At 43.0% G+C, this 27,299-nt stretch overlaps 1 protein-coding gene across 2 annotated transcripts in view; it reads right to left on the minus strand.

Annotated features, from left to right (window-relative positions):
* gpc6a (glypican 6a) overlaps positions 1 to 27,299 on the minus strand; it is a 109,479-nt gene that overhangs the window by 30,661 nt on the left and 51,519 nt on the right. For both annotated transcript variants that reach the window (XM_056608103.1, XM_056608104.1), the window contains exons 3-4: positions 17,454 to 17,845; positions 4,296 to 4,461 (exon numbers count right to left, since the gene is read on the minus strand). In XM_056608103.1, the coding sequence (XP_056464078.1) occupies positions 4,296 to 4,461; positions 17,454 to 17,845 (558 nt within the window). The remainder of the gene's footprint in view (positions 1 to 4,295; positions 4,462 to 17,453; positions 17,846 to 27,299) is intronic.

Here is a 27,299-nt window from a genome sequence, read left to right on the forward strand (position 1 = left end):
GGGTTTCTGGGAACACACACTTATTACAAGGAAAACTTAAAGACAGCACAATAAAAACATAAAGACATACGTGATGATAAAGCACATGTGTACAAACTTGTTGATAAAGTACATTACTTTGATTATACACATACCCCAGTGTTTTTCTTACTGTTTAATGCCTTTGTTTGTATGCACTGCACTGCAATGCTGTTTTTCTGTTAAGGTGCTTTACACTGCCCAAAGAAACGCCAACTGACAGCAACATCAAACCAGGGTATAATGTCCTCTGGTGGGTGTTGCTGTACCAAGTTTCTTGTTTGTTTTCTTTGTAACTCATTGTTTAAAATTGTGCTATATCAATACAATTTGCCTACTTACTAGTAGTGCAACAGTCCAAGGGGATTAATCATCCGAAAAATGATTACGATTAATGACCACCGAATATACGGAATGGAAGCGTCTATCTAAAGCACGGTGCGGGCTGGTTGGTGTGTGTGTTGTAGAGCTGAATTTGAATACGAGCAGTTATTATTCCAGCGAGGTGTGTGTGTGTGTCCTGGGTTGTCAGAGTGGGAGATGACGGAGGGAGGCGGTACTGAGGGAGTAGGACAGAAAGACCTGGAATAACAAATACTCGTGTTCTTCACTTTATTCTCTCCATTAGCTACGATCTCTCTGCCTCTCTCTAATTTTCTCTGGCTCCTACTCCCTTTCCTTCATTCTCTTTCCCCCACCTATTGTTCTCTCACCCTCTTTCTCCCTCCCTCGCTTTCCTCTATCTCGCTCTCGCCCTCTATCCCTCACTATCTCTCTATTATTCCCTCTCTCTTCAAAACTCTTTCCCTCAATTCCTCTCTTTATCATCCTCTTCCATCTATCGCTCTCTCACCCGGTATCCCTCCCTCTTTCTCTCCATCATCCTCTGCTCTCTCACTTGCTCACCGTCTATCACTCTCTCACCTTTTCTCACTCTTGATAGCTTTTTCACTCCCTGTTGCTCACTTCCTCTCTCCTGACCATCTCTCTCACTCATTCTCTCTCTCACCGCAATTGCTCACCCTCCATCCTCTTCGCTATCATTCTCTATTTATCGTTCTCATTCTCAGTCTCTCCCCAAGCTATTTTGACAAGGTGTTTGTCTCAAACGGAGATTAATTAATTCACCATGGATGCACAAGACTGATGATAAAGTGTCATAACCGAACCAGACCAGGAAGTCTACACACCAACAAACACACACACACACACACACACACACACACACACACACACACACACACACACACACACACACACACACACACACACACACACACACACACACACACACACACACAAACACAAACTCACACACTCTGCGGAAGTTGAGGAGACAGTTTACTAGGTTATCAGTCAATGCAGCTAACGCATTAATGGACTTTTCTGTGTGTTTACTTAAAAAATAAAAAAAAATCTTTATATCAGATATACCCCATTGTATATGAAAGTAATTAGCTAATTATTAGACCCATTCAGCCACTAAAGCTCTCAACTCAATAGTAGTGAGCACTTTGAGTCATTTTCAATAATGAGCTGATTTTCCGCATAATTACAGGTGTTCACAGGTGTGGGTTCCAGGCTAGGTAGGTGTGTTGGTCATTGCGTAATGAGAGCGTGGCAGTGAGCCACTGCCAGGGACCCTGTCTTGATCAACGGCTCCTCCCAGCTGAACGTCGAGGTGTCCCTGAGGAAGACACCAACTGCTCCCGATGAGCTGCCTGTTGCATGGCTGACACCACTGTCAGTGTGTGAATTATTTGTCAATGAATGGGTGAATGTGAGGCAATAATTGTGAAGCGCTTTTATTGGCCACTGCTCAGAAAAGTGCTATATAAATGCAGTCCATTTACCATATAATGATAACACATTCACCTGGCAGCCTACTGGAGAAAATCCAAAGTCCAACTGACTAACGAACGATCCGACATTTTATGAGCAGCCAGTTTTGGACTGGTTACTAAAGTGCAATAACAAAGAATAATTCTGAATTAAGAATCCAAGAAAACTGTCTTAATCATTCATATCACCCTCTATGGATAAGAAAAGTTGAGTATATTAAGTCTAAATTCAGTATTGTGCTTTGTCTGGGCTGATCGATGTTATTGATATGGTGGTTGGAGCGTGGGGAGGGGCTGAAAGCCATTGCCATTTAGTGTTCTTAAGGATGCAGGGTTCGTCCTACTGAGCCCAACAAAGCAGCCCTTTGGACCCCAGGCGTCGAGGCGGTGGATCTATACGTCTCCATAGAAGAGACTCGCTCTGTCGGTCAGCATGCCAGCATTTAGTTTGCTCCAAAAGCTAAATCAATACATATGTTTTTTTCTACAGTTTTATTCTTCTTTTAGTTTCGTTTTTATCGGTTGGATATATGAGTAGACGTCGATGGCGACACACACTCAAATGTTTGTCTTTCGCAGTAGATGGATTAGACTCTCAGAGGGATGGGGGCTTTTTGTTATTTAAACATGAATGGAAACGCTGTGGGGACGCTGCTCCCGCCAAAACAAACCCAAAGTCTGATGGGAAACTTGAGCAGACTAAACTCCTCCTTTCTCCCGACACTTTTCCCTGTTACTGTCGGCGACAACGTCCTATCGGGGCGATGGAGTTTGCACACACAAACTTAACCGGATGCAAGCCTTTGAGCGTGTGGCCGGCGAGCGGTGATGTCTCAGAGCAAGCAGCGCTGCGCCCTGTGGCTAGGAGGGTTTAAACTCCCTGATGGAGCTCCACACCAAGGCTGCTCGCACTGGCAATGGCAACGGCAATGGCTCTGCCAAGACACGACAGAAGATCAGCACATTCAGACGTACAGAAGGTACACAGAGTTGGCCATAAACCCAGACAGCTACATGCATACGCATAGCCACACATATACCCAGACATATACATGCATACACCCACACATACATGCATTCATATAGCCATACATATTAAGTATAGAATCAGACACACCAGCTGATATGCCAGAGCAAATTAAAGGTTAGATTCGTCACGTGCCAGGCTATCTATTTTTATGTATCATCCATAGATGTAAAGGTTGCGAGTAATGCCCAGACAGCGATGCTTTAGTCCTAGAGGATAAACGCCTCTTCTTCCAACAGTAGAACCCCTCAGTGGTCCTCTCTCATTCTGTATTAGTCCCCCACCCAGCAGGGAACACTATAGAAAGCGTGTTAGCTTCACATCTGCTTCTTTATCAAGCCCAGCAGCCCAGACAGGCGCGCACACTGCTCAACCCAGCGAGACGCAAACGCTTCACACAGAAGAAATGAAAGTGAGCGTGTATGAATAACATTTTAGTTTTTGTCTGCCTAAGTCCCTCGAAGAGAGGAAACCAACAAACCAACCGCCCTGTCTCCACTAGAACCACACGCCTGTTAGACACACTGCTGCAGAGATTAACATGCACACGCACAAACACACAGATACACACATTTAGACCTACTGCAGCGGACAGTTTAACAGCCACACATGCACCAGATATATGCACATTCACATTCACACACAAACACAAACACACACACAAATACACACACACATGCACACACACACTAACACACACACACACACACACACACACACACACACACACACACACACACACACACACACACACACACACACACACATGCACACACAAACACAAACACACACACACACAAACACACAAAAAGGTACACAAAAAAACACAGAGAGAAAAATACACACAAACACACACACATTCACACAGATAGTCAAACTGCATTGGAGTGATTTAACATACACGGATCATATATATGACAAATACATACACATACACATAGAATTACTCACATACGTATGCTAGCCTGGCCCGCCTGTGTACTTCCGCTCAATTTTCATTCCCTTCAGTACTACGTCTAGGTTTGCGCTATATACGCGGGCTTTCTCAGGAAAGATTTTGCAGGGCCAATCAGCGGACAGAGGGGGTGGCTGAGAACAACGACGTTGAGGCCGTGCGCTAGTTTGAGCTGTAGTCAAAAGTTAGCGATTGGTTATGGCAGATGCAGAGTGGCCCAGGGCAGATCCAATAGCATTAAACTCCAACAGACACCCGCCTTCAAGTGAGTTAACGTCTGTCAATGGAGAGAGGGCACACTCTCTGTGCAAATGAAATGAAGTACAAGAGTCTGGTAGGAGGACCAGGCTATGCATTCACACTTTCACACTTTCAACCACCACCCCTACAGTGCGTGGCCCATGCAGAGAAGCAACGGTTGGGTGGTGGGGTCGGGTCGAGGGTTAGGTCTTACCCAGGAAGAGGTTCCACTCTGTGTCCAGGTCGGCCTGGTTGGCCAGGCAGCCGCGCATCACGTTGAGACAGTAGTTGTTGCAGGCCCGCAGCCCCGGCACCCCGCTGCAGTACGGACAGAACAGCATCTTAGTCAGCGCTCTGGTGCACGCCGGAGGCACGTTCACCTGGAGAGGAACAAGAAGGATTTTTTAATAATTATTTATTGATCCCGGAGGGAAAATTGTTGCTATTACGATTGAACAGCTCCAAATAAAAGAGAATTTGAATGCATTTGAGTAAGTACATAAAACAGAAAAACTTGAATGTGTCCACATTTCCCGTCTGTGGTTAATAAGGTATTTTATGATCTTTATCTTAGCAGATGCTCTTATCCAAAGCGACTTCCTAGTAATACCAATAAAACAAATATATCAAAACTTCATAGCATCAAAAAACATAGCAACAACTGGACAAAGTACAGATTAGGTCTAGAATTCAGGACACAAGGTTAGAGAGGTGAGTAGATTATTTTTGTATTATTTATAGATAACTGTCGGTGAGGTAAGCGCTGAGTGAAAAGCACAGCTGCAATTTGTTCACACAGCCCTCACAGAGTGGGCTAATGGGATAATTCACTTCTTCATTGGTCTCTGACTGCCAAGCACCCTACTTTTCACTGTGTTTCACCCTTGTCTGTCAGTCATATTTCATGCTGTGCAAATTGCTGTTTTAATTTAAACCAAGCTTTCAGCAATTTGGTCAACCCTTGTTGTGTTTTAAATGGGATTCATCAATGAACTGAATTCTTGTGATTCATACTGATTTGTTTTGACTGCAGACTGGATCGCAGACTGGAACATCAAACATTCTAGGATCCAATCACACAGAACGCTTCGCACACGTCCTCTCCCAGGTCAGGCTGAAGAGAGGTGATGTTGCAATGCTGTGATGTTTTACCAGATGGCCGGTCTGATCTCTCCACTGTAGAGACAGATAACACGCGACACACGACAGCTAACGCTGTACAGCACAAGCAAAGCCTCCAATAGGTAGCCAATAGATAAGCGACTTCTTATTGAAAACCACTTAAATTGAGGTAATTACCTTGTATAGAGTGTTCAATAGATAGGGCACAAGCTATATAGCCGAGATATATGGATGAATAGACAGATAGAGATTATATGCATATAACAATAACTTAATCAAACTATGTTAACACGAGACTTAAGTTTATACTTTGCAAAGCTTCTGATGCCAGTGACTAAGTACATTATTTGAACCAGGTTAACAGATAAATGGAGAGAATGTAAGCAATGGAGAGGCGATACTACTGCAGTTTTCAGGAACAACTTGAAGGACAAAAAAAAAAGTCCTTTGAAGGAGGTAAACTTTTTCAAAGCAGTTTCCCTGAGGTTTTACCAACATACCATACTAAACATCACAATGATGGAGAGTCTCAGGGTTGACAAGCTGTGGTTACGGAGATTCCATCACGTTAACACAGGGGAACATGCCTGCGTCACGGGACTCGTCACTGCGTGTCTAACGTGTCGACGGAGGACACAGCCGAGCATGCTAAGATTCTACGTCTGCATGCCTGATTAAAGCTGCGGTCGGGGGAGGCTGCGGCGGAGGGATGTGGACGCGTGCTGGTGGGGATCAAGGCAGACATGGCGGGCTGTGGCGGGCTGTGGCGGGCGGTGTTGTGCAGCGTCACTGTAGTGCACTGAGTACAAGTGACAGGCCTCTCATCCCCCCTCTGAGCACCCAGTGCTGACTGATGCCTGAAGCGGGTCATTTGTTTGTCAGACGCATAGTTCCGCATCAATTCAGATCCGGCCACTTAGTCCCCAGCCTGTCTTTGTTGGTGTTTGTGCATGGTCTAAATGTGTTTTTGTATGTGACCTGGCCTGTGTGTGTTTCGCTCTATGCATGCTTTTGTATGTTTATCTCAATTTGTATGTGTGTGTGTGTGTGTGTGTGTGTGTGTGTGTGTGTGTGTGTGTGTGTGTGTGTGTGTGTGTGTGTGTGTGTGTGTGTGTGGTTATTTGTGATGGATGGAGATAGATCGACAGACAGCCTTGTCTTTTTGTGTTTGGTGCTTGGTGTGTGTGTGTTTTGCGCGTGGGAGTGTTTGTGTATTGAAGCATGTGTGGATGTATCTGTGTGCGTATAAGCATGTGTGTGTCTGTGTGATAGGTGTGTGTTTTTATGTGTGTGTGTGTGTGTGTGTGTGTCTGTGCGTGTCTGTGTGTTTAAGCATTTATGTGTGTGTGTGTGTGTGTGTGTGTGTGTGTGTGTGTGTGTGTGTGTGTGTGTGTGTGTGTGTGTTTAGGCATGTGTGTGTGGTCATGTGTATTTAAGCATGTGTTTGTGTGACTGTGTGTATGTGTTTAAACATGTGTGTTCTGTGTGTGTTTGTGTGTTTAAGCATTTGTGTGTGAGTGTTTAAGCTGTGTGTGTGTGTGTGTGTGTGTGTGTGTGTGTGTGTTTCTGTGTGTTTAAGCATTTATGTGTGTGTGTGTGTGTGTGTGTGTGTGTGTGTGTGTGTGTGTGTGTGTGTGTGTGTGTGTGTGTGTGTGTGTGTGTGTGTGTGTGTGTGTGTGTGTTTAGGCATGTGTGTGTGGTCATGTGTATTTAAGCATGTGTTTGTGTGACTGTGTGTATGTGTTTAAACATGTGTGTGTGTGTGTGTGTGTGTGTGTGTGTGTGTGTGTGTGTGTGTGTGTGTGTGTGTCTGTGTGTGTGTGCGTGCGTGTTTGGGTATGTGTCTGTGTGCATGTGTTTGTGTCTGTGTGTGTGTGTGTATGTGTGTGTGTGTGTGTGTGTGTGTGTGTGTAGATGAAAGGCCCTTCTGGTGGTTTCTGCAGACAACAGGGACACAGCGATCATACAAGGCGTCATTGACATTTGCAAGCTGCCAGCCAGAGCCACCGTGCCTGCTGGGCCGGGCCCGCCGGAGCTGCTGTGGTGCCGCGCGCTACGCGCTGCATGCCGGGCCGATGGAACTGGTTCCCACTTGTCTAGGATGTTTCAGCAAGCCCTTTGAATTACCAAGACGCCATGTCTGACACGCAATCCAGCGCCATATGCTAAGCAGTGACTTTTTGACGCGATGACACACAACGTGTAAAAAACACAAAAACACTAAACAGCTACGCACGCCTCGCGGAAACGGAATCCCGTTTCACCAGGCTGACATGGGTCTGGTGGGTTGAATCAGGGGTAATTGCACGCCAGTTTACAGACAACATTCGAAATATACAAAAAAGATGGATACATAATAAGAAGAATCCTGGTAGATTAACTGTGAAATGTTTTTATCAAATGAAACACGCGGCAACAGACAGTATTAAGACAGACGTATATAGACAAACAAACATAGAGACAGATAATGACAGACAGACGGATAGCTAGATAGCAGAATTTAAGAATGTGCTACTTAATTTATTTTACAGACTAGTCTTTACTATTCAGTGCCTCAAGCTATTTAGAGAAAAATATATATATTTGGATCATGTGATAATGAGAGGAATTAAAACACAAACAATATGGTCCAAACAGTATGGTACAAACAATATGTTACAAACAATATGTTACAAACAATATGGAACAAACACCTCAATAACACTAACTCTACCTGCGACACAGTCAAGCACTACCCCTAGGCATCTCTGGTTTATATTTGCATATCATCACATTTTCTTTAAACTCGTGATGAAGAACATCAGGAATGTCAGAGTAGTTTGTCTTCTTTAAACTATTTGACGATAATAAGGGGTAGGATTGTTTAGTGGTCCGGGTGTTTGACTCCCAGCCAAATGGTCCTGGCTTCTGTCTCTCAGACTTTGCTGTTGGCGTCCTAGAACAACATACCCTAGCCCCTAGCTGCTCCTTCATGTCTCTGGATTCACTGGGAGCTGCCGCTAAATGACCAATGAACAGTCAACCGTACAACTGATGACGGATTACAAAAAACATCAAATGAAAAAAGAAAAGGATGTCATTTAGTGGGATTATGTATGGTGGGAGTTGTGGTTGGCAGCAGTAGGGGCCTAGCTGGGGTATAATCTGGTAATCTGGTGAACTGGTCGTTAGTTACAGGGAAGGGGCTGCAGGGATGCTGAGCTGGGTGAGAGCAGCGCTGAGAGAGAGGGACGACACATCAGGGAGAGATTAACACTAATCTACTTACCAGACGTTTTAGGCCTGTTATGACACCATGCTGTGTGTATTGGTGGGTTTACTCTTCCTCTTGATCTGTGTACGTGTGTGTGGGTGTGTCACTGTACAGTGTGATAATAATCAAAATACACCAAATGATTAGCCTTTTAGAACATGAATGCAGGGACCTTTATAGAGTCACCAAATCAAACACCCACAGTTTTGCCCTGGGGTAGATACATGTTCTTTAGCATGTTAAGGTACTAACCAGTGTGAGAAGTTCACTGCAACATATGTAAGGACACTGCTCGATAGCATGTAATGGTTAAATGTATGAAACCAAAATGAACAATTCACCCATAAAAGAGCAATCTTCTGTGATATTCATTCATCACTGTGTATAAATGAGGGTCCCGCCTCAGGTCGTGAAACACTGTGTGCATTAGATAACAGAGTACTTATCATGTTAAAAACAACACACTCCACGCTGGGTAAATAAAGCTAAAACAAGTAGATCAACAGCGGTCCTCCGGAGAGCAATCGCTAGACAACAGAAGTGATGGCAGCACAAAGAGTTGTCCTAACTGTACAGGGGCTTACAAAACAATCAGCCCGTCTTTCTCCGGCACTGGCAGCCAACATACGGTGGCGATGGCCGGGGCCCGGGGGGCTCCCCGTTGGGGGCGGCGACAGCAAAGGAGCGCGGCCGTGGAAATTGCTTTGTGCCACCAAGTAATGAAGCCATGAAGGATAGTGACGCCGCGCGAGCCACAAGGCCAAACACGAGCGTCGCCGCTGGGACCCGGAGAAGGCAGCCAAAAAGTTGCCTCTCCGCGGCTCCGTCATAATTAGAGAGACAGGATGCGCTGCTGCCGCGTGACGATTGGAGGAGAGTGTGAGAGTGCGCAGCGGCCCCAGCCTCCCCACTCAATTCCTGCCTCCATTAGTATAAATGGTGCGATGAGTGAGCCATGGTGGTGCATGTTAGACGACCATCTGGCGTAGAGATAACCCCCCCACACACACACACACGCACGCACACGCACGCACACACACACACACGCACACACGCACGCACGCACGCACGCAGGCACGCACGCACGCACGCACGCACACACACACACACACGCACACACACGCACGCACACACACACACACACACACACACACACACACACGCGCACACGCACACACACACTCGCACCGAGACACATCCCTGAATGAAACACAAAACTGAAAAAAACATAGCAATGTGAAAGAAGCTAAACAAATAAAAGGATGCTTTGTTAGCAGAGCTGTTGTCACGAGAAGTGGCGATGGAGAGGAGAAACAGAAGGAGAATGATTCAGCTGTGGGACACTAGAGACTTCTTTTATTTATTCTTCATTTTTATTGGTTTTGTTCTGGCTTGTTTTTTACTCATTTAGTCGTTTACTTTTAGCTGCACACGACCTGACAATCTTGTCTCGTCTGGTTTTGCAAAGATAAAAAAACATCTTAATGGTGATTCAGGAGTTAAAAACAGAATCAGTGCCAAAATAATATCCTTTCCATGGCATTCAACACAAACTTCTGAACCCCGTCTCGGGAGATTTCCCGAGGCGAACCGGAGTGCAAGACGCAACACATGCCGGCCCCAAGATGGATGCTGTCAGCTTCTTTCACTTTCGTCGTCTGCTTCCTCACACATCTTTTCAACATCTGCCCGTAATATCAGCGTCCCTGGGAATATCTGCACATCGTGCGCCAGCTTGTGGTTATAAACTCTGAGAGAGCCTGTAAGTATCAAGATGTACCGTACATGACAACTAGTTTCATCCATAAATGCACAACCAAATATCTATAGGTTACCACACACCACATGCCTGCCCCTGTGTGTGTGTGTGTGTGTGTGTGTGTGTGTGTGTGTGTGTGTGTGTGTGTGTGTGTGTGTGTGTGTGTGTGTGTGTGTGTGTACACACACACACACACACACACACACACACACACACACACACACACACACACACACACACACACACACACACACACACACACACACACACACACACACACACAGACTTATCTGGGGTAGCATCCAGAACCCCTGGGACCCTCCCCCCCCCAGCTGTCAACTCAAAGGCATGTGGCGCTCTGCTGATTCAGCCTGACATGTGCCATGTTAATCACCGCGGCAACCGCCTCTTTCACCTCACCAAGACAGGAGAGAACACGTTAAAAGCCGAGATGGCGGACTGTGATGGACAGAGTGCCTGGGTGTTCACTCACTTTTTCTTCTTCTTCTCTGGTGGCTATGACGCTAGCTACATGCAGGTTGGAGCTAGCCATCTGTCTGGGCTATCTGGGCTGTCTCAATGGCGTCCCAGATCAAACTGTGGAGCAGACCGCAGTGTCTAGCTGGAGTCAAAGTTATGATCCAACTTAATATCTAGTGCTAGTAGAATGCGCATCGTTGAGCTGTACCATCGACGTCATGATGCATAAAAGTATAGTCAACAATGGGAATGTGACTTCTGCAAGGAGAATTCCTTTCCACATCAGAGCTGGTTGAGATTAAAACCAAAATTAATTATCTATCTCACATTTTCTTATGTAGCATTAAATAAAAAAGAACGTAGAAATAATCTAAATGAAAGGGAAAATGTCGTTGCATGTATTCCTTCGATTTTTTTCCCGGGGCGGGATAGACATATTTTCTAATTTAATAGGGTTGAATATTAACTTCAAAGATCACCTCCGGCCTGTTCCTTGACCAGCGGTGTCAGTACCCACATGAGTCCAGGTGTTTCACGGAGCCCTGGCCAACAGGTTTGGGGAGATCACAGGACTTTATTAATAGCCTTTAATACGGCGGTGGCTCAGACGGGGAGCCGCCGCCTGCTCTTTGCCGTATTCAGCACAGATCTAAATCTTTTAATTAAAAAGGACATCTTTGCTGCGACACATTTCCCCATCACGTGCCAGCGCTCGGTGAACCAGGCACCATCTGCCTGCTCGGAGCTGGGGGGGCAGGGGCCCGTCGCTGGCAGACTGGGGGGCCGCGGGGGGGCCAGGGAGGGAGAGGGAGATGGATAGAGGGTGGCTGGGAGAGAGGGTGGGATGGGAGAGAGGGGGGAGGAGAGGGGGAGGAGGTAAAATGAGGGGGGCCTCGGGGGAAGAAAGAGGAAGGTGAGAGTGGGGAGGGGAGGATATACATGAGCAAAGGGAGGGACAAGGAGAAGGAGATACAAAGCAGAGGAGAGTGGGATGATTTAAAGGAGAGGTGGGAGGACAGAAAGAGACATCCAGGGAACACATGCAGAAGAGAGAGAGACGCAAATACAAAGAAAGACGGAAAGATAAAGACCGAAAGGTCCCTTCCTCCCAAAGAGGGAGACAGAGAAAAACAGAGGAACAGAGTGAGCAAAAAAGCGAGAAAGACGGAGCAAATAGAGAGACCATAAGGGACCATGAGAAAGAGCACCAGACTCAACACTCCAGAGCTGGAGGACAGGACTTGGTTATCCTATTGTTTGTCTAACATCTATTTGAGTGAGCTTCAATACAACATTACGTCACACAAGAGCCGACAAATACCAACAGAGTTGATATTAATTGTAGTTTGTCTCTGTTTATTAAACACGCCTCAAAAAAGGTCTGTTAAATCAGCATCATAGTAAAATCAACCAGCTGCGTGATAAGGGAAAGTACAGGAATGGGTTTACTGCTCAACCTAATACATACCAGTTTGTATTGTTGTACTATTTTCAGAACAGTCTCATGCTCTGCCTAGCAAATTATAGCCTATAACAGAGATAGAAATGATACTATACTGGTTTAGTATAGCATAGCAGTATAGAAATTGCATTGCATAGCATATTGTAGCAAACCTTATTGATGCATAAAATCGTAGAGAAGATCCTATAGATAGTTCGTTTTTTGGTATATTTGTAGACACCCGATCCTTGATATTCTTATTCTTATTTCAAGCTATATTTTAATGTGTTTTTTTAACTCATACTTCGAATTTTTCTTCAGTCTCTCCATCCCTCTCCACCACATTATTGCTGTTCTGACATTAGAAGCCAGCCTCGCGGCTGCGCTCTCTTATCTCCGATCTCTCCTATCTCCTTATTTCTGATCGCTCCTATGTGGTGAGAGATAACGACCGTGTTCCCAGTCACAGCGTTGGCCTCACGAACAGGGAACAGGGTTCGGAGGACTGGCGGTGGCGAGAGAAGCACAAATATGCAGGAAAACCTGAGACACACGGGAACTCAGATGCCTCTCAGGTGTCACGTTAGCCTTGGGGCCGGGAGACAGCGCCTTCGTCTGGTAAATGTTTAGTGGGGATTAAAGCATGCCCGGGACGTTCATGTTAACTACCTGACAACGTGCGGTAAGCAATGTGTGTGTAATGAGATCAACGTGACAGAATAAGCTTTCCGGCAGGGAAGAGAAATAAAATCTAATATCTATCAAATCACCGGCTGCATTAGTACTTGTCCCCCCGATTTTATCCACTAAATGGATGGATATGCGTGCGTCAGGACAGCCTTTTATGCAATGAGTGATAAGTGCTTTAAATGCCGGACTTTAAACCCACTCAAAAGCTGAAATCCCAGCAGTATTGGCTGAGCAGGTCTTATGTGTTGTGGGGAGCTCGTTCTAAAGTGCCTTTGGGATAGAAACTCGCTTCATGGTCGTCACCAACTGTAATCCAGAGAGATTGTGCGCTTAATCCCAAACCAGCCAGCAGAGAACCGGCCTACCTCAGTCAGGACTCAATCCCATTTCATGGCCAGAGATCCATCCTTTTCTATGGATGTCGCTTCGTATGAGGCGGTCTCTGAATAATAATTATGTTCTGCTCCTCTGGTCACTGCCTTCTGCTGTCCTAACCAGCCGCAAAGGGATTATATTAAATAGGACTTCCGGAATTAAAAGACATATTTACAAGTGGGTTATTTGGCAGCTAAGGAGTTGTTAAAAGGATGACTGGGCAAACTAAGATAAGGCCAGAAAAGTGTAGAAACAGAAGGACACTCTCTCCTGCTTCTTAGCTAAGTAGGCTAGTTATATATTTTTGTTTGTTTAATATATTCTTGCAACTTTGAGAAGTTAGAAAACATATCTAGTTCAACAGAAGTTCAAGATGTGTTCACCTAATTCATTTAGCAAAATGAAACACAGCCAAATGAAACACAATGCACGGCATCGGTCCCCCGCATGGCTACGTATCCAGGATAATACGCAATTGAGTACATAATTTAATCAGCTTGGAGGAATTGAAGGAAATCTATAGACCTTGATAACACTATTATTAGGAGTCAATTGTGGATTTTGGCTGTCCATCACTTAGAAATAACTATCTAGATGCACGGTCTGCTGCACATTAGACAGACTCAGTGTAACACCTCTCATTGGTTAGAGAGAGAGTGTATCCTCACGGCTCGATGCAAGGCTAAGCGCTGCAACGCTTTCGTGCCTGGTCTATAAGGGGGATAACAAGTATTTCACCCAGAGTGAAATCTTTAGGAAATTGTTACAGTAAAACGTGTTTATTGGTAGCTTACAGTGAGACTGCAGTTCTCTTCTTCGGAAGAGGAGTGTGCAGCAAGTCAAGGGCCAGTGGAGGGTGGATACAGACGTGGAGGGGGTCCGTACCGTCGAACACCACTCCAGCCTCCCCCTCGACCCTCTCCCCTCTGGCCTGTCAGCCCTGCTTCAAGCGCAGAGGCGTCCTGCCGTCGCCTCATCATTGACGAGCAGGTGTCGCTCGGGGCTTGGTTCTACAGTGGCCATCGCTTAAAAGCCCTGGGCACGCACGGCTGAGACGGCTCATTTAACAATCCGTCAGAAGAAGAAGAAGAAGAAGAGAGGGCCGTGACTCTAGCGAGCCCTGGGGCCACCGAATGAGACGGCAAAAGACAACGGGATGACTCTGATAATGTGATGGGCGCTGCTGCAGAGGCACAGAGCTGGAGGAACGTAGGGCTCCTTTCTCTACACATCTGCCTGCTTTCACGATGCAGGTCTCCAGAAGCACTCTCTGGGACCCAAATTGCACTGTTTTGCTGTAATCGGGACCAAAGTAACATTTAAAGGTGCTTAAAGCAAGCATCGCAATTAAGTATACAAGTATACACAATGATATCCATTTCCTTCTTGTGTACAATTCCTAATTGTATATTTCAAATGTAGTATATATATATTTTTTTATACCTGAGCATGTTGGTTTCAGGTCACTTCTAGGAGTCCTAATAATAAGAGATTCTCTGTATTTCTATTCCTTTCACCAATGGGTTTTTACCCTCTAATGCTAAAACATTAAAGCTCTCAAACGTATGCTCTCACGGTGAGCATAAGCCGACAGCACTGGATGAACAAAACATTTATTAAGGAGGTAATGGGATAGCCTAGCAGTCTATAGGCAATGCCAGGCCATTTCTCTACTTATACGTTCAGTTTAACCTTTTCAATTTGTCAAAGACATTTTTTAAACATAGAGTTCATACTTCATATTTCATTTAAATACCAAGACATTATTCTTGAGGTTATTTCCATTATTAACTTGTATTCCAACATACTTATTATTTATCACTAATTATTTATAAATTAAGATTGTCTGGTGAAAGATCAAACTTCCTTCTTACGGAATAACAGTTAAGATACACATTTGTTAAATCACACGATAAAAAACGTGCTACACTAGACCTTGCATAATCTTGGTGTTTTTGTAAAGGTTTTCACCTTAAACTCTGACTATTCTTATCTCAACACTTTTTATATTTTATAATGAGTTCATGTGTGTCCTGTCCTGGCCATCTCTCTTGAGGATTCGTACGGCAGCATACTGCATAACAAGCCCAGGGGTGGTGTTCCCCACGGGGCTTCAGAGTTCAGGGTGAGGGGCGTTAGAGTGGCTGTCCTCTAATGTGAAAAATGTGTGCACGTAAAGCTGTTTGTCAGTGTGATGGTGAGAAAGGGCTATACAAATTGAGTTGACTTTACTAGCTGACATACTGCTGTGTGGTTTCAGCAGAGGGAGAGAGCAGGGAGTGGGCTGCCATTCGTTTTGTTAACGTGGAAACGCACTTTGTATATTTCAGATCACACATCAAAGCTGTACGTTGTAAAACAAAACAGTTGATGTAGAAATTGCTCTCTGTTGCTCAGAGCGGAACTTGACATATTTGGGTCTGGTGTTATCTTCCCCCGCTATTCGAGGTGAAAAAAACCTTTCCAAACTGTTTATGATGGATAAACCATAATCTCTTGTGTAACACAACATATTCAATATGAAATCAGAAAAGCTTTTCAAATGACATTTCTAATCCATAACATTTCTTATCTACAATTCCTGATGAATCGCCACAAAAAAACTAGGAACTAGAAGTATCAGAAGGGTTAGAGAAACTTCCAACATCCATTCAGAGACAATCATCTTCAAGTCCCCACAGTAGGCGGATTACTCTGAGAAGTCGTATTGTAAACAGAAACCTCGCCGTGAACCAAGCGCCTTCGGTCTAACGCTCTAAAACACTCTTCAAACGCCCTCCTCTACCCGGGCACTTTCACCGTGCAGCGGCACATGCACACACATGCATGCAAGCCAATACACACATACACGTTCACACACAAACGCACACATGCATGCATGCACGCTTACACAAAGACAACAGGTGTTGAAGCACAATCACATGAACATTCACATGAACACACACACACACATACACACAGGCACACACGCACGCACGCACGCACGCACGCACGCACGCACGCACGCACGCACGCACGCACGCACGCACGCACGCACGCACGCACGCACGCACGCACGCACACACACACACACACACACACACACACACACACACACACACACACACACACACACACACACACACACACACACACACACACATACACATACACATACACACACACACACGCACAGGTTCTGCCAATCAAAGGCAAATCCTTCCTGGGCCCTCAAGCGTTCAAAACAAGCCCATACAAAAAAAAGAATGAAACATTTAACCTTTTATTTAGGTATAAATATACACAGAGAAAGAGCGAGAGAAAGAGATTAATTAATTTTTTGGATGGAAATGCAGATGAACGCTAACAGAGAGAGACAGAAAATGAAATCGACTATTTCACCCATCAAGCTTATTTCCAATCATATTATTTATCTATTCAACAAAGTATACCCCAGAAAGTCAGCACATTTCCATCCGACATAATTTTCCATACACATTTACAAAAGGTCCCTTTCTCTGCAGCTGAAAATAAACGATGTAAAATGAATTTTTCTGTGCTGGAAATATCCTATCAACCAGTTATACCAAAACGCATTTCTGTTCATACTCATATTGCCTTGTCACGCTTCCTTAAGCCAGGCAAATGCACTACTCGTCCCACTTTTTGTTCTGCGCTTATTACCTATTTACATTAAGTCAATATATTGGGATGTATAGATAATCTCGGGTGTCACCTGACCATGGTGAGTAGCAGTAACTTAATGCTGTTAACTTTCAATTTTAAATTATTCTAAGAAATCGACTTGTTTTCAGGTTATATCTCATCTGTTGAATGCACCAATATAGTAATTCGCTTTGGACGAAAGCGTCATTATAAATGTATTGTGTTATATTTAATATTAGATCAAACCTTTGCTTTGGCCTTTGTTTGCATTTATCATCACTGCTTGGAAAATAATTCATGCCTCATCATGAATGAATTTGAATGTACACAATTTATGACATTGCAAATCTGGTAACAGAACACTTTGACTTTGACAATTGGATCAAAGGTGTCCCCTGAATCACATCAACATGTAGTGACGATCAAACACCATGAGACCATGAGGCATCCGCTTTGTGATCGGTTAATGAAAATGACGAAGCTGCGCTCGTCTTTGTGGAGCTCCCAGCAAGCCCCTCCAGTTTCAACAGCGTACAACTCCCTCTTATGAAATCAAAACGAGACAAATGCTAGAACATAGGACACGGTCTGAAAAGAAGATCCTTACCTTGGTCACCCGGCTGGCCACCTCACGGGCCACCATGAGGCCCTGGACGAAGGTCCGCGCAGCGATGAGGGCCTTGGTGACGCGGGGCTTCAGCTTCATGGGCGCGTCCCCAAAGGGCCGGAGCTGATCACTGTACTTGTTCAGACACTCCAGGTAGTCCTCACTGAAGAGGTACTGGGAGTTCAGCATCTGGAACATGCGCTCCAGAAGCCGTGCCCAGAAGTCGTTGAACATCTCGTCCATGTTGACGTTGCCTCCCGTGTAGTAGCGTTTGAGCTCCCTGAAGAGCTCTTGGAACACCTCCGAGTTCTGCTGGTAGAACAGGCCGTAGGCGCGCTGGAACATGGTGCTGAACGACCGCTGCGTGTTGTTCAGAAGCTCCAGGAAAAACTCTGGGGGGAAATGCATAATAATAAGAATTATAATCAATGGAATTGACGTGTAGTCATTTAGCAAACACTTTTGCGTGAGCAGCAATCAAAGCATTAAATCTGACTTTTATTTTACTGCACAATCTAAAATATAACTGGAGAGAGTACAGAGAGAAGGGCATATAAATCAAAATTAAAAGATTAGTATGCTGATTTTAATTTTGAGTTACCTTTTAGAACAAAAGTTTACAAAGAGCTGTTTTAAGACGATAGCAGTTATCTAAAATTCTCGATGGGATCAATAGATTTATAGAGGATGGGTACGTTAACTAGAGCACGATGGAGGTTGATCGGTCGATCAATAAATACAAATAAAACATGCATAAGAAATATGTACGTATATCCACTTATATATACCCATATCAGTCTTTGATATAATCTATTTACATATCTCTTACTTTGAGTTTGTGTACTTGACAAAGTTAACTTTGTCGTTTTCCTAAGGCTTGTCGTTGACATGAAGTATAACCCTGTCTGCTGTTTGAGCTCACAAGATGCTATGAGGGCTTCAAGACAAAATGTATTTCTATCTCAGACATTGAAGGTCAAGAGAGAGTTGTTGAATGTTTCCTCAGGGAAGAATGGAGTTCTAAACTCATCTTATTCTTATTTATTTAAAATGCAGACAGGACACAAACTCGCCCAAAACATTAGAGCCAACCTAACACAGCAATCGACTTTTAATCTTCCAAACAGACATACTTTTTTTGTTGCAATGTATAAGATTGAGCCCCTCCAACTTAGCGGAGGGACTAGCTATGCAACCGTGTGACGGGAGCTCACTTACTCAGCGTAGCTCGGCTGTGGGCGGCGTCGGTGGAAGGGGTTTAGGGGGTGTCGATTGTAAGGCGAGACATGCCCTTGAACATCCTTGAGACATGCCTTAGGACGTTCTTCTAAACAGAGAGGGAGGTTCTGTACTGCTACGAGTTGGTTGAAATGTTAAATATTGCAATATTAATGGATAAACTAATCGTAAAGTGTATTAAAGATGCAATGTGTAAAAGTGAGACTCGCTCGTAGTTTCAAATAACCTGGACATATCTGTCGTCAAAGCTGATTGATAGTGATTTCAACAATGTTAGCAATAAAATCACAACCTAATAGTGAAATATTCGATTGCAATATTTTTTTCAATATGAATCGTACTACTGACTACTAGAACCCCTCCCCCTCATGCCAGCCAGCCAAGCTACGCTACACGCCTCACACACTTGCACAACCGTTTTGGGCATTGTTAGTAGCCATAGTCTATGGAAGACTATGGAACGCCCTCCCTGACCACCTGAAGGCCCCACAGACTACAGCTGTTTTTAAAAAAAAAAACGTAAGACTTATCTTTTTAAAAAAGCCTTTTGCTAATTTCCCTTTTACTGTTTAGGTATTATATGATTTAACAAATTCTGTAGCACTTTGAGATTTCTGAATGTAAAGTGCTCTACAAATTAAAGATATTATTATTATTATTAGTAAGGATTATACAATTCGGAAAGTCTCCTGCATACTAATCAGGAGGGGCTCAATCTTACACAATGCAACTTTAATTAATATGGTAATATCAAACTATGTTTATAATTCCTGTAATTCCTGTTAATTCCTGCTAAGTACTTGAAACAGTGGATTTGCAGTTCTTCCCATTGAATGGTAAAAAGTCTTGGCTTTGTGGGTTAGTGACGCCATTGATCATCAATCTCTCATTTCAGCACAGAGCTCAGTTAGCTTCAGAGGTCCCTCTGCCCAGGAACACTTTGTCACTTTAATACATCACTAGAGTTTCTTTCTAGCGCTGGGAGAAGAAAGAATGAGCATTATTAATTAGATTTCAAGACCACCAGGATCGACTACTCGTACATCACCTACTCATAAAACAGACAATACAATAATAGTTTTCATTGATGTAAGAGCAGTGAATTCTAAATAACATTTCACAAAACAAATGTATCTGAAGCTCTGTGGGCGTGCTAGGTCTGTATAGTCCCTTCATGTTCTAGGCCACAGATTGTCCAAAGCCACCCGTTTATCAGATGGCTGTCGCCGTGGACGGAGACTTCCAGAAAATCAATGGAGCAGTTAGCGGCCTCAATCTCGGTGGAGAAATAAAAATAAAAATAGAAATAAAAATAATAGAAAGATTTGTTCTGGAAGTTTCTCTCTGTGGAGCTACACTCAAAGAGAGGTATTTCCTGCCTGACATTTTGTACCGTGACATGCAATGGACAAATGACCCGCCACAACCTACGTTGCTCTGTGTGTGTATACGTAGAAGGTTGGCTCTTCTCTTTCTTATTTTGTTTCACACCCTGACGGGTCTTCTTGTGCTCTGTACCATCAGCAGACTCCCCAGTCCCCTACTCTATATTTTCCCTGTTACCGCCACTGTGTGACCTGCGCCCACGCCTACATTTGCTTAAGTAACAGCAGCCCACGGGGCCTCTATATTTCATAGCGTACCCTATGAAGGCCGCCAAGGACGCACCGCGCCTAACGGCTCATGCGGGATGAATGGCTAGCTGCCATTTTAGACACTCTTAACGAGAGCAGGGTCTATATCTGTAGACGAGGGGGCCCTCATCATCAAATCCATAATTACCTTCAGCGGTGTAACTAGGGTAAGAACTGCATGCTTGAATAGAAAACAAGCATGGGGCGATACACAGCTAGGAATGACTTTGATCGAATTATCTGTTAATTGCTAATGACTTAACATCTCATTTATATTTGTAATTATATTTGGGATTCTACAGTGGAATTAACCTGCATCTCTTCAGAAAGATACACACTCTGGGTGCGGCATTAACTGATACTTTAATGCTGAGTGATTCCACTATGATTTTTCATTTTTATGCTTTATTATAGAGTAAGATAGTTATTAAGGTATGGGAGATAAAGGGGAGGACGTGCAGCAAAGCACCACAAAGTTAACATTGAGAATGATTGAGACGAATCCTACTACTATAATAGCAGACCGTTCGCACCAGTTACTCAAGTTACTCAGGTGCGCATGTGCCAAGCAGCCTGCCGCTCACACACGCACACAGACAATTTCTCACCTCGACAAGCAACGGCAGGTCGTTCATTCTGTCTTAATGTTGTTTAATTCAAACATTGAGCCGATCGGCATATCATCACACAAGTGACGTGATCTTAAAGAGACAGTGTCCCTATAACACAACGAAAAACATGTCACTAACACATTATGGTGAATTATGTGTGTCTATAGAGTCCACCACAAGACGACGCACGAACTGTCTTTACACTTTGTTGCTCAAACTTAATATTACTCTGCTCCTTGAGGCTCCCCAAATGTCTTGCGATATTGACATCTCCCCCTCCCCCCTGTGGACTTTTTTAGTTATTTTAGTTTCCTTATGTTTTGTGTGTATGCTATGTGTGACTGTAGGCTACTGCTGCCTGTCTTGGCCAGGGCACCTGATGAAGTGTTTAATCTCAATTATGATTATTATTTTCAACTTACCAATAGTAGTTGCCTTGCATTTTAAAATGTCGGCTCCGATAATGCATACAAAATGTCAATGCACTTTTCAGCCCTAAATAACAGTAAAAGCAATTTAATAACTGATTTGCATGCATAGTATACTACACTTTCCATTGAGCAATTACCCCTGATAATAACAACTAGAGGTTGAAAACTCTAGTCCTTTAACAAGGAAATTTGACAGGCTTTGAACTACAATGATCAGTGCATCACAAGGATCAGTCTCCCAGCTCCTGGTCCCCTTGGACTATTGGTATGAACGCATCACAAGGATCAGTCTACCAGCCCCTCTTTTCCTTGGACTACTGGTATGAACGGATCACAAGGATCAGTCTCCAAGCTCCTGGTCTCCTTGGACTACTGGTATGAACGCATCACAAGGATCAGTCTACCAGCTCCTTGGACTACACACTACAAGGTTGAACGCTGTACGGTGAATCAGTCTTTTACTTCCTAGTCTCCTTGGACTACACGCAGATCTTCAACTGAGTTATCATGCACGGACCTCGCCCAACAGCCCCTGGCCAGCTATGGAATATTTTCATTACAATTTTATGCTTTAGTTTACATTCAGGAATATTTGTTTGTATCCTTCCAATTAGTTATTTATTGTTTACATCAAATATTCAAGATGATTATGTGGAAAGGTCACAAATTCAGAGGAAAGCCTTCCGGCAACAAGAATACACATCTCGCCAACATAATCATAAATGTACATCCATTTACAACCCAAACCATTCCAAGCAAAAATAATTGTACACAGAGTTTCTCTAAATGAGCTTAATCAGCCTCTTAAACAAATAGTGAAATTTCTGTAGCAGAGAAATTGTAGCATTTTAGCTAACAAGGTTTTTTCTAGGACAAAGAGCTAGGGCTAAAAGACCTAGGAATAAAAGAGAAAAAGTGTGTGTTTATGTATGTTTGTGTATGTTTGTGAGAGTGTGTTACGGAGGGGCAGGGTCTTTGGTCGACACCAACAAACAGGTTATTTTTCTAGGTCATGGTCTCTGTTGTCCTTGGCAGAACAATGACATTCATGGAGAACCACAAACACACATATTGCGGGTTGGCCTAGAAACGAACAATACTGTATTTGACTTATACAAGAAATAAACAATACAATGTGTTAGCCTTATACAAGAAACAAACAATGCTGTATTCACTTTACATAAGATAATAACAATATGTAGTCTCATGTCTAATACCCCTTAGAGAGAAAGAAAGAACAATGACAAAGACAAAGGCAATAATATATATTTATATTCTAAATGATGGGATCCATAAAATAGTTCTTATTTTGAATTTTAGCTCATAATAATAATAACAACAATAGTTTTCCATAATATACGAAGCCCGACAAAATAAATACAATCGATATTCCAGATATTTTCACCAGAGAATATAATTTGCACGTTAAGCATTATGTGCGCACATCGACAGGTCAAAGGTCAGACCGTCCGCAGCAACTGGAGCAGAATTACTACAATACTTTCATTTCTTTAACGTAACAACCCCTGTAGCATATTGATCAGATGTCGTATTGCATGCCATGTTACAAATTATTTGAAATCAAACCAACAAATAAACACAAAAAATCCTATTTGCACATTTCTGATTAAGGTTAATTGACAGTTAAGTTGTTAACGTTTTTGTGAAACAGCCACATCCGTGTGTGTGTGTGTGTGTGTGTGTGTGTGTGTGTGTGCGTGTGCATGTGTGCTTTTCTTTCTATTTCTCTCCTTTCTGTGGCATTGGTTCTGCTGATGAGCGGATGTGGTTCTCTCTGTCTGCATAATTAGCGTAAATAATTAATTTGATTTAGAAAGGTGACCCTTTCTGCGGCTCAGAGAATAACACATCATCTGTAGCAAAACAAAAGAGGCCGCTTTCATATATTTTATTCACTTCATTACACTTTTCACTGACTGGAGAGACAGCTCATTTATTCCACACTCTTAGACAATAGTGGTGCCGCCTTTTGTATTAATTAGTCGTATTGGCCTCGTTCAGAAGAGAAGAGAGAGATCTGAAGAGAGAGATCTATCGAAAACACTGCGACTGCACTCATTTTAATTCAATTCAAACTCCTGAAATTAGTGATGTATGCAAAAAATATTGAATGGAGAGGAAAATTAGGATCTTTTAATGGATTGTTTGATCACAATTTTGATGTACTTTCTATCACGTTCCTCTCTGTTAAAATGAAAATTATAGGATGGGATATACAGTATGAGGACAGCAACACAGCTCTAATAAGCTCCCTTCCAGAACTAGAAGCTAAAGAACTACAAAGCATTCAGGCTTTCAAGAATGAATGGTACAAGTTAAATAAGGCTGTATTGACGCCAAATGCATCAAAAAGTATCTTGACAAAGAACTAGTAACTTTTATTTGCATTAAGGATATAGATTTCATGAATTCCAAAAAGTGCACCTTAATTTTAACTGCTTTCTCAAAATAAATGTGTTTTAATTAATTATAGCATAGATGTTGAAGTTGAGTCACTTCAACAGTAGGTTATGGTGCCAGTCATGCAGTTAGTAGTCATGAAGCCACGGTGGTATTGCCAAGGCATTGCCTCAGTTAGAGAACCGGAGAACTGTCTACCGGATGGCTTTAACCCCGGCCTAGAACCTGATACATCAGGTCATCAACCACCCTGATTTCCGCCTTCCCACTTTTTTTTTAACACAACTCGTGTTATCTCCATCACATGTCACATGTAAACCAACTTATGTTTCTATCCCGAAAAAAAACGTTTGACAAACTGTGGTAAAATAAAGGTTTGTAAGGAATTGGTTGAAAACACCTGGCTTGCTAATTAAAAAAAATCTGTAAGCCTAGCAGGAAACAGAATAAACCAGTAGTCTGAGGCTTGGTTTATAGCAACTAATCTCATCTTGATGGCCGACTCAAAGTGCTTCTTATTGAACCCCACGGCGCCTACAAACAAACACAGACACACACACATTCACACTGACGGGAGAATATCACCAGGCAGAGCAACCAGCGGCTACGCACCTATGTGCGTAACCATTTCACTGGATTTTTCCCTGGAAGTCCGGGAGAAGGCTGCGGTGGTGGTGGGAGAGGATGGAAGATCAGAACGGGCCCAGATATATACCTCTCCCCACAGCAGCTTGACACCCTAGCCACGAGCCAAAGTGTCGAGTTGCCAGATATTCCCAGATTGGAGAGTCACAGTAATTCCCTGTTAGTCGCTGCCGAGCCGCACAGCTCCTGTTAAATGACCAAATGGTCAGGAGCAGAGTCGTTGCTGAGCCATTGCTGCTACAATGTCCATACCTATCGCCATTTGCAAATATATATATATATATATATATTTATGTAATGGTAAGTTTTTTTTAATTTATTTTATTTTATGCATTTGAAGTATTGACATATTACTTTATGGGTAACCTGCTAAATCCTCTTTACAAGAACTCAACAAGCATATTTACAATCTTAATTTGTTTTCAGATACAATCAATCTGCAACGTCACAGCCAAGATGCGGTGAAAACTCTGCACCCAGGGGTGGATTGAGATGGATTCTCTGCCTGTTTTATTCCAAACATAAAAAATCATTCATCTCCTCCATTCACATTGCTCCCTTGAGGCTTGGGTGATGTAACGCAGAAGCAACACTAACACTAACATTATCATTAAAATAAATGTTTCCACTTCGGACATAATTTCTATAAAGATAAATGGCCTTTCCCCTTGCAAACATGAACCCCAGTGTGCTCATCAGTATACTGGACTCCAATGGTGCCAGTTCCCATTCATTAACTTAGCACATGTCTCATGTTGTGAGAGCATTAATTTGACTGGTGATGAGCGAAACATTCACAACAGGAGACAGTCGATTGAGTGAGGTATTTTTATCTGGTTCTGGTCGGTTCTAAACACCTTCCACCACATCTACTACTCCTGATGAGGATCATGACGCGTAGGCTGGCTCACACATCTACATTTACTGCATGCTACTAGTACTATAACGTACTGATACCTTATACTACTTTGTATTACTACTTATACTACTTTGTACAACTACTACTACTACATAAACTATGGGATAGGGTACTGGTAAGGGTGTTTGACTTCCAGCTAAAACCTTCTGGGTTTGAAGCCCAGTGTCAACAGGCTACCTAGAGACATCATAGAGCAAGACGACCCTTTACCTGCTTCTTCCCGACATCTATCTAAAATGCCAGTGTCAGTGGTAATTACAATACATGTAACCCAGATTCTCCCGACTTCAATGGAAGCAGAGTCACATAGAGACAACAACTCTCCAGAAGAGCGGATCCTTCAACACAACCTGCTTACCTGACGCTTCAACAGACTGTCTTAATTGAATTTTGCTTCTTCAACAGTCATTACCTAAAAGAGTTGGACCACATGTATACGTGTCTTCTGCCAATTATGCAGATTTTGTTTTTCTACATCATGGGACCGAAAGATGGTTCCAAACATCCTCTGAGACCAAGGACATGCTGTGGTAAATTTCCCCTCTGGATATAAATAGCAGTTGCCAAACAAACTTCAAATTGTTCTAATGAGCATGATTTCAATGCAAATCTGTTCATGGTTAAAGTCTCTCTAACAGCACACTACTTGTGAATGGCTTTTATGTAAAAACAGCAACAGCAATTTGATTAAACCAAAAACAAAACAAAGAAGGCTGATATAATCAATGTTATAGAGATGAAAATCTAGTATGCTATGACTACAACATTAAAACAGTTTTTACTTGAATATGTATGGTTGATTGCATTTCACACTCAGCTTACCAAGTGTAAGTGTTGTGTTAAATCTCCCAGCATGCAAAGCAGAAGGATGAGCAACTGTTTGCAAGAACATCACAAGTGTTGCATGGAGGAGATCAAAAATAGTCCTTTTGCTTGCATTGTTGATTGTGAATGAGAACATTTATTTTAAAACCTTTATGTATATATATATATTGGATAAATCATTTAAAATATTTACATTTTTTTTTTTACTTATCTTGTCATAACAAGATCAGTGTTTTTCACCAATTATGAATGATTGACATTATTTATAAATAGGGAGACAGTGTCTCTCACATTGCACTCATCACATCCTCCTAACATTTACCACTGATATACATCTATCAGCTCATTTGTGACATCACAAATTGTCTACCTTTGTAGACCCGACTCGCGACTTGTGTTGTGGTGACAAGCTTTAGGTGTAAAAAAAATATTCAAGTCAAAATATTTAGTGCAAAAGATGTCATCAAAAACCTATAAAACTAATTCTCCAGATGACCTAATTCACAGAGAGGTATGTAGACCATAGAAAATACTATGTCAATCCCCTACTCATAGTTTTTGTGTACAAGTATTTCTAAAGCGAATAACACCCCCATATGTTAGGGCATGTGAGTGTAGTAGTAGTAGTTGAATGTTGTTCATACATTCGTTTTTGTTCTTTAATTTAATACCCCTAATTTAAGTCCTAATGTAGCTCCAGGGGTGATCCAGCACCCATTCCGTGAGGAGAACTATGGATTTGCTCCCAGATGTTTAGAGACCAGGATTTGTGTCAAGTATCATATAGATACTTTAAATGCTGATTATTCAGAGGGCAGTGAAATACATTCGATCGACCCTGGGATAGAATTCACCCCATCGACTGGCGGGGGTTAATGGATGGGCCGCTGATTGTGCTGTATGGACGGGAGAGAGAAAGCCCTCGCGTCGCCTGCCAGAACGCCACTGTTTGCAGATGACACAGCAATTTCTACTGATAACATCCCTTGCCTGTTATCTCTCCCGCGGACAGCCAGGTAATGCACCCAGAAGGGAAAAGAAGGGATTGTAATAACTAAAAAGTCTGGCCTGATGCATATCAAAGCGCTGCTGACAGTATCAATATAGAGGTCTCATTATAA

The sequence above is a fragment of the Gadus chalcogrammus genome, chromosome 14 (genome assembly GCF_026213295.1).
Source record: "Gadus chalcogrammus isolate NIFS_2021 chromosome 14, NIFS_Gcha_1.0, whole genome shotgun sequence".
In the NCBI taxonomy this organism is placed as follows: domain Eukaryota; kingdom Metazoa; phylum Chordata; class Actinopteri; order Gadiformes; family Gadidae; genus Gadus; species Gadus chalcogrammus.